Source organism: Sinocyclocheilus rhinocerous, unplaced genomic scaffold (genome assembly GCF_001515625.1).
Source record: "Sinocyclocheilus rhinocerous isolate Xijiao unplaced genomic scaffold, SAMN03320098_v1.1 scaffold887, whole genome shotgun sequence".
NCBI lineage: Eukaryota > Metazoa > Chordata > Actinopteri > Cypriniformes > Cyprinidae > Sinocyclocheilus > Sinocyclocheilus rhinocerous.
This window is the reverse complement of record NW_015634028.1, coordinates 16086-25020: the sequence shown is the minus strand read 5'-3', so window position 1 is coordinate 25020 and position 8935 is coordinate 16086. Positions and strand designations below refer to the sequence as shown.

At 38.1% G+C, this 8935-nt stretch overlaps 1 protein-coding gene across 1 annotated transcript in view; it reads right to left on the bottom strand.

The window, feature by feature from the left end:
* Nucleotides 1–8935, bottom strand: part of dync1i2a (dynein, cytoplasmic 1, intermediate chain 2a) — a 35650-nt gene that overhangs the window by 20647 nt on the left and 6068 nt on the right. Inside the window, exons 2-4 of the mRNA XM_016559112.1 lie at nucleotides 7810–7921; nucleotides 7289–7403; nucleotides 5685–5775 (exon numbers count right to left, since the gene is read on the bottom strand). Coding sequence (XP_016414598.1) covers nucleotides 5685–5775; nucleotides 7289–7403; nucleotides 7810–7917 — 314 coding nt within the window. The 5' untranslated portion in view covers nucleotides 7918–7921. The remainder of the gene's footprint in view (nucleotides 1–5684; nucleotides 5776–7288; nucleotides 7404–7809; nucleotides 7922–8935) is intronic.

Sequence of the window (8935 nt, the reverse complement as noted above, 5' to 3'; positions counted from 1 at the left end):
ACACACACTCACACTCACACTCACACACACACACACACAAACACACACACACAAATCATAAGAAGGAACAACGCCCACATTGTTCAACCATCTAAAGTTTTACACACATGCTGCACACATCCTTCTTGAGCAGATGACAAACTGAGGCCACATTTACTTCTGGTAAGATCTCTCTCAGCTGATCTGATCACAAGTGGACAGCACTTAAAGTACAGGTGGAAACATGTTCCAATAAGTCTCAGAAGCGCACTGTGATCCGGTCACCCACACCACATTCATAGGTGGTCAGAAACGGACACGTTTGCTAGAAAAAAAAAGGACACATTTGACTAAATTTGTTTCTTATGCTCTTGAAAATCTTTTAACCATAAAAGGCTTTTAGTGCCTGATTAGTTTGCAGATAAATATGAACTGCCTATAAATTAACTTTTTATAATTTATTTATTAATTTCATTTCATTGAGGAGTTGGACTGGGTTGTGAAGGAAAAATAGCCAGCACTTCTCATGGGATCTCTTTCAATATTGTTCAAAAGCTTTAGAATGCAGACAGTGTATTAGTTTAACATTTTTTGGTCATTATATAATTTCTAAACTTGCATTTGATTATTTTGATGACTTTTATTCTAAATTCTGAAAAATAGTAACACTAATGAATAAATACTAAATAATTGTCTCCAAACTTTTGACCGGTATTGTAAACATGCTCTAAACTCACATGTTCATAACCAGGTGTAAACAGGCTCTAAATGTCCTCTGGAAATCACTGTGCTCACTTCTTATATATCGTGCAAACAATAATGTTTACATTCACATCTGTGACCTTTAAAACATCCAAACCCATATGCCTTGCTATCCTGCAGTTGACTTTACAGTACAGCATGAATCACAGTATGAATCCATGCTCATGGTCACCAACAATCACTCATGACTTCTTTCTCTAGAGGTCTGAAAGAGCAGAAGTGAAGGAGAACGAGCAGAAAGTGTGCAGTACCCCGGCTCAGAGTGAAGCAGAAGAGTGGAGGGGTCACAGTCCCAGTGCAGAGTCCTGTTAGTGTCACAGCCACGAGACAGGGTTACACACACACACACACACACACACACACACAGAGAGATACAGCAAGACAGAGAGGTGGTTAAAACACAATGGTATAGTCCTTCAGAGCAGTTAGAGACAAGAAGAAAAGCTTCTATACACATGAGACAAACACAACACAGAAACAGAACCAGACGTCCGATGTGGTGCTCTGTTTCGTCTGCTCAAATCTTCAGGAGACCCACCACATATACTTTAAATGACACTATCGTAGACTCAATTCAAATAAGAACATTGTAAGTAAATGTCTTAAGTAAGGTCTACACAGCGGTTTTAAAAAACGTGCTACAGAGCTACAGTTACAACGTGTAAATGTAGGGTTTTGTCACAGTTGGTTGGTTTTAGGTGTCTCTCTAAAGTGAACCAAACTGATACCAACTCAGGAGCTCAGAGTATGGTTCATTTTAAAATTAACATGAAACGACATTCGCAACCTTTAGAGTCAGACACGGTATTCAAGGAAAGAAATTATAGCTGGACTTCACTGGGAATTAGATGGTTAAAAAAAATATATATATATATGAGGGCCAAAAAAAAGTTTTTTTTAAATTATATATATAAAAAAAATCTCTAAAACATTCTATATTCATAGAAATTCTTCTCAATTTTGCAAATGAAGCTGGAAATACGAGCTGAGCACCAGTGTGCGCTCTGTTTCTCAAGCCTCTGATGTCCAGTTTGCTTTCTTCTTATGAAGACAGTGGTGCATGAAATAGCCATTATCTGTCAAACGATCAACAGACTGATGCATTTCTAGAGACATTTTTCAGCATTTCTGATAGAAAAAAGGCATGGTCTTGTGATTTCCACAGTTCATTAAGCCTCATGTTGTGTTCTGGTCATTTTGACCCAGAGAGGATTTTCTTTTTTTTCCCGAAAATACTAGTTAATGTTATTGCATTGGGCTGAAACATACTGACTTTTCTCACACTTGATATAACAACCTGAGGCTGTGTGTGGTCATGAGTGCATTAAGTGGGAGTGTGACTGTGATGTGTGTGCAGCCGGTAACATGATCTGTGTGTGTGTGTGTGTTTGTGTGCGTGTGTGTGTGTGTGTGTGTGTGTGTGCGTTTTTGTGACAAATGAGGACATAAATTTGTATAATGACAAAGGTATGACATAGGTATTACAAGGAGAAGGTGACTTTTCAGGACATTACCCCATGTCCCCACTTTTCAAAACGCATATAAATCACACAGAATGGAGTGTATTGAAAATCTGAAATAGCACAAAGTTTCCTGTGAGGGGTAGGTTTAGGGGTAGGGTTGGTGTAGGGCAATAGAATATACGGTCTGTACAGTATAAAAACCATTACGCCTATGGGATGTCCCCACTTTCCACAAAAACAAACCTGTGTGTGTGTGTGTGTGTGTGTGTAGGAAGTGCTGAAGCGGTGCGGGACATGAGTGGGCACGGAGCCCCGGGGGCATCTGTGTGTGTGTGTGTGTGTGTGTGAGTTTCTGCTGTAAACTCTCCCTACAGTGGCTCTAAACTGCTCCCACGGGTCTTATTGTGAGCTAAAATTCACTCTAATTCTATAAGGTTTCTATATTTATATTGTTTACTAGTTGGAGCCTAGTGGTTAGCTCATGTGCTCCAGAAAAGTTGAGCCTTGGGGCTCATGCAGGTAATGCAGGTTCAATCCTAGCTGCCTGTGTCCCCACAGAATTGGTCCCATTTATCTGCTGTAGAACAGTTTCCCTCTATTTTGACTGTCAATAATAAACTGTCAGATTTTTTTTTTTTTATCCCTATACTAGAATCTGGTATTAATAATGCACAGCTGTCACCTAACAGATATAACGTAAGGATGAGCAACATTAAAGCAACAAAGAGTAAAAATCACAATAAGCCTGAACTATTTCATTATTCAGTTGGGACAATAGAGTGCTGCAGGGAACCAGGAAATGAGTTAGCATTTTAGCACCAGTTCCATCTTCTCGAAGCCAATGGGTTTTGGTTAAATGTCTGAAATAAGCTCTGTGGTTCATTCAAGATCAAGATACTTTCATGATTTATTCTACAACCTATAATACACCAGATTTTTAAAAGCTTTTACTTGTCTTGAAAAAGGCAGTTGCTAACAAGGTGCTAAATGGGCCTACAGAGGTTGTCTGAGACAGTAAACATTGAACAGGAAAACTCATCTACTCACAGATCCGGCTTTACAGCCTCCCCATCTTCATAATTTGCTCTTGCAAACTATTCTAACTCAAACATTCAGGGAAAATGCTTTTTAAATAAAGACTGAAAGAGTTGTCGATGATGTTAAAAGTCAGTAGATGGTGTTTATAGCCTACGCTTGGCTTTTTACTTCTGGCGATTGTATTTAGGCTTCATAATGGATAAACGTTGTGTTCATTTGTGAAGATTATCACGATGAGCATCCAACTTTTGTTGGTCACAGAGCTTATTTTCTGCAAAAAGCCAATGGAAAAATCCTGTTGTGTTTTTGTTGAGGGAACCAGGGTGATGTGAATTTCCGGCCTACTACATCGGATTCTGGGATAAACTTCTCCGTAGAGGCAATTCTGCTTTAGCTTAAAAGTCTGCATCAACATCACTCCGGAACAGCCTTTGCATTAAGATTGCATCTATGATGCTGTAAAAGACAGACACGACGGGCAGCTCACTAGGTGTAGGAACACAGCTAATGTTTTCATGTTTCCCCCTCTCTCTTCTCAGGGGTTTTCCAGCAATAAATTATCTTTTAGTCACAGGTGAAATGTGTGTGTGTGTGCGCGTTTTTGTGACAAATGAGGACATACATTTGTATAATGACAAGGGTATGACATAGGTATTACAAGGAGAAGGTGACTTTTCAGGACATTACCCCATGTCCCCACTTTTCAAAACGCATATAAATCACACAGAATGGAGTGTATTGAAAATCTGAAATAGCACAAAGTTTCCTGTGAGGGGTAGGTTTAGGGGTAGGGTTGGTGTAGGGCAATAGAATATACGGTCTGTACAGTATAAAAACCATTACGCCTATGGGATGTCCCCACTTTCCACAAAAACAAACCTGTGTGTGTGTGTGTGTGTGTGTGTAGGAAGTGCTGAAGCGGTGCGGGACATGAGTGGGCACGGAGCCCCGGGGGCATCTGTGTGTGTGTGTGTGTGTGTGTGAGTTTCTGCTGTAAACTCTCCCTACAGTGGCTCTAAACTGCTCCCACGGGTCTTATTGTGAGCTAAAATTCACTCTAATTCTATAAGGTTTCTATATTTATATTGTTTACTAGTTGGAGCCTAGTGGTTAGCTCATGTGCTCCAGAAAAGTTGAGCCTTGGGGCTCATGCAGGTAATGCAGGTTCAATCCTAGCTGCCTGTGTCCCCACAGAATTGGTCCCATTTATCTGCTGTAGAACAGTTTCCCTCTATTTTGACTGTCAATAATAAACTGTCAGATTTTTTTTTTTTTTATCCCTATACTAGAATCTGGTATTAATAATGCACAGCTGTCACCTAACAGATATAACGTAAGGATGAGCAACATTACAGCAACAAAGAGTAAAAATCACAATAAGCCTGAACTATTTCATTATTCAGTTGGGACAATAGAGTGCTGCAGGGAACCAGGAAATGAGTTAGCATTTTAGCACCAGTTCCATCTTCTCGAAGCCAATGGGTTTTGGTTAAATGTCTGAAATAAGCTCTGTGGTTCATTCAAGATCAAGATACTTTCATGATTTATTCTACAACCTATAATACACCAGATTTTTAAAAGCTTTTACTTGTCTTGAAAAAGGCAGTTGCTAACAAGGTGCTAAATGGGCCTACAGAGGTTGTCTGAGACAGTAAACATTGAACAGGAAAACTCATCTACTCACAGATCCGGCTTTACAGCCTCCCCATCTTCATAATTTGCTCTTGCAAACTATTCTAACTCAAACATTCAGGGAAAATGCTTTTTAAATAAAGACTGAAAGAGTTGTCGATGATGTTAAAAGTCAGTAGATGGTGTTTATAGCCTACGCTTGGCTTTTTACTTCTGGCGATTGTATTTAGGTATTTAGGAAAACGTTGTGTTCATTTGTGAAGATTATCACGATGAGCATCCAACTTTTGTTGGTCACAGAGCTTATTTTCTGCAAAAAGCCAATGGAAAAATCCTGTTGTGTTTTTGTTGAGGGAACCAGGGTGATGTGAATTTCCGGCCTACTACATCGGATTCTGGGATAAACTTCTCCGTAGATGCAATTCTGCTTTAGCTACAAAGGCTGCATCAACATCACTCCGGAACAGCCTTTGCATTAAGATTGCATCTATGATGCTGTAAAACACAGACACGACGGGCAGCTCACTAGGTGTAGGAACACAGCTAATGTTTTCATGTTTCCCCCTCTCTCTTCTCAGGGGTTTTCCAGCAATAAATTATCTTTTAGTCACAGGTGAAAAGCAGCTAATAACAGAGATTTATTCAGCAGAACCTTCCCCTACCTGCTCAGACCTGCAAACGGTCACAAAAATACTACACCACTTTCACTGCCGGTTTGTCCTTCAAGCAATGCTAAAGCCACAAACCTTTCCAGTTCCAATCAGATCAGACCTGCCACACGAACGAGAGAGAGAGAGAGAGAGAGAGTACCTTGGCCCGGTGGCACCCTCTCCTGAGTCTTGGCTCCCTGCTTCACTTGGAGTGCCTGCAGATTTGGCCGTGGGAGACATGGGTGTGGGACCTGAAGAAAGAAAGAGATTAACATACTTTCATCCACAAACAGTGCCCTCCAAAAATGTTACAATTCAATCACACTTAAAAATGTCTGAATGACACTGCATTACATACACAGCACAAGTGTCATGTGCGCTCAAACACTACTAGAGCTTTTCTCCTCACTAACTTCACTTTTTTGACACATTTTGTCTGATGAACTGGTTTTTTGATGATTTTCAGCACATGTTCCTACATTACTGGTCAAAAGTTTGGAACAATACAAGTTTTTAATGTTTTTGGAGAAGTCTTTTACACTTACCAAGGTTATATTGTAAAAACAGTAATGTTGGGAAATATTATTATAATTTCAGTACAGTTTTCTATTTGAATATATTTTAAAACAATTTATTTTTTGTGATGGAAAAGCTAAATTTACTGCAGTCTTCAGTGTCACATGTTCCTTCAGAAATCATTCTAATATGCTGATTTACTGCTCATTAATTATTAAAGACACTTCTTTTAAAACATTTGAAAAAATCTGAATTATTCCAAACTTTTAATCAGTACTGTAACACTAAACTAAAAAATTAAATAACAATAATAATAATAATAACAAAAATTAAAACAGTTCGTACCATCTAATCACAAACTGAAATGTGTGTGTGTGTGTGTGTGTGTGTTAGATAATTAGTTATTAGATAATTAGATAATTAGTTTGTCTTGGTCACATGCATTAAAGTTTAGATTTTGAGCATGTAAAATTTGAATTTCAGTACAGTTTTCTATTTGAATATATTTTAAAACAATTTATTTTTTGTGATGGAAAAGCTAAATTTACTGCAGTCTTCAGTGTCACATGTTCCTTCAGAAATCATTCTAATATGCTGATTTACTGCTCATTAATTATTAAAGACACTTCTTTTAAAACATTTGAAAAAATCTGAATTATTCCAAACTTTTAATCAGTACTGTAACACTAAACTAAAAAATTAAATAACAATAATAATAATAATAACAAAAATTAAAACAGTTCGTACCATCTAATCACAAACTGAAATGTGTGTGTGTGTGTGTGTGTGTGTTAGATAATTAGTTATTAGATAATTAGATAATTAGTTTGTCTTGGTCACATGCATTAAAGTTTAGATTTTGAGCATGTAAAATTTGACCAAGATTGTCAATGTTTTTAGCCCATTTTAACAATACTGTTACTTATATTTACAGCGTTCAGATATAAAATATGTCATAAATACTAAATCTAAGTGTTTGATGAAATTAGCTGACCACCATCAAAACTACAGTGGTGCACTTCTGCCCCCTTGTGTTCAATCAATATAGTACACTTTCTCCATTTGTTGGTCCCACTCTCAAAGGAACTTGTGCTGTTGAATATCAGCTAAAATTCGGGTCCACATAGCATATTATTGACTTAGACTGCAAGGGGTCGTCTTACCAATACATAAAGGGATCACAGTTTGATATTCGAGGGATATTTTCTATTAGATGTCTGATGTGGCTCGGGTGCACAGGTGACTTACCCACAGGTGTGTCTGAAGTGATGCCCATACTCTGTAGCAGAGCCTCAGCATCCCTGCGCTTTTTCTCCAGGTCTGAATCATCCTGCAGTGGGACGGCCTCCTTCTTCAGCTCAGCCTGACACAAACAAAACAGAGTGAAACAAACACTTCATCAACAAACTAACTTTCTATTGTTCCCAAAGAACAAAAACCAGTGATCTGACTCTGTTTACCCTCCTACTGCATTTACTCAATGCTGACCAACGATAGAGCTTGAAAGATCAAAGACAATTTTTAATATAACTCCGACTGGATTCGTCTGAAAGAAGAAAGTCATATACACCTAGGATGCATCGGGGGTGAGTAAAACGCAGCCTAATTTTCATTTTTGGGTGAACTAACCCTTTAAGTACACTGAAGTAAAGGACTTTACTTATTATTCATAATAAAGACACGCTGTATATTTTACTTGAGTGGCATATTGTGGAACTCAGCCTGGTATATTAATACACGTAAAAAAGTAGAGTATGGTGTGTTTTCACCTCTTTTTTCTTGCGTTCCTCCTCCTTTCTCTTCTTCTCCTCTCTTATCTGAGCCAAGCGCTGTTTCTTTCGCTCAAGCTCAGCTTTCAGCTCACTTTTATCTGACATGATGCTTCACAAAACACACACAGACAAAACTCAAGTCAATGTCAGGAAGCCCAGATGTTGTCATGCAGGGGTTTTCTGTATATATTTTCTGTATGTTTTTTTTAAAATTATTATTATTATTGAAACCTTAGACATTATTTCCCCGTTAAACTCTGTGAAGCTTGTATTGTATAAAGTGCTATAGAAATAAAGGTGACTTGACTTGATAAAGTGAGCATATGGGGCTCATACTCAAGGAGAAAAACACTTTCATTTTATTCAGAGACCCAAACTGAGCAAAAACATGCAATTTGGTGCAGATTTTATTTATATGGTCAAAAAGTAAGGTGAAATTCTGATTGCTTGAAATGTAAATCAATTATCTTTATAACAATATAACAGACTACTTTATGTACGTATATAAATAGCAGATCATTCAATATCTCCTAATATAATGTAAGATAATTAAATGCTCAGTTTTATGATCAAAGCTCTGTAGTTTTAAACATATAATGCAATGCAATACAATGTTGTTGACTAAAAGAGATATATAAACCAATTTGAATATGATTTTTTCCAAATGATGTATAAATATATAGTTCAGTCATGAAACTCTAGATGGCGCATTCTGACGGGGTGTTAACGTAACTGATGATATTCAGAGGGTTAAACGACTTGGCACAAGCTGATTGGTTCATGCTGCATATGCAGCCAATGAGCTTACTGCCTTGCATTTATATGGCTGGCTAGCATTCACTTGAGATTCCTGCAGCGCGCTTTCAGAGTTCTCTGAAACCCTCCACCTTCCCCAGCTCCACCTGTATAGATCTGCTACGGAGTTATTTTATATGCTATTTGTGCAGCAGCAGTATGTCTTAAATACTCACGGCACCGTATCATGCATTGGCAGTAGCAAGTTCCTGTACTTGCTTGCAGCAGCAGCAATAATCTACAACTACAACAATAACCAACAGCAGCAGCAATTCAGCAGCAGCAGCAGCATAGCAGATCTATTCTGCCAAGACCAAATACATTAACA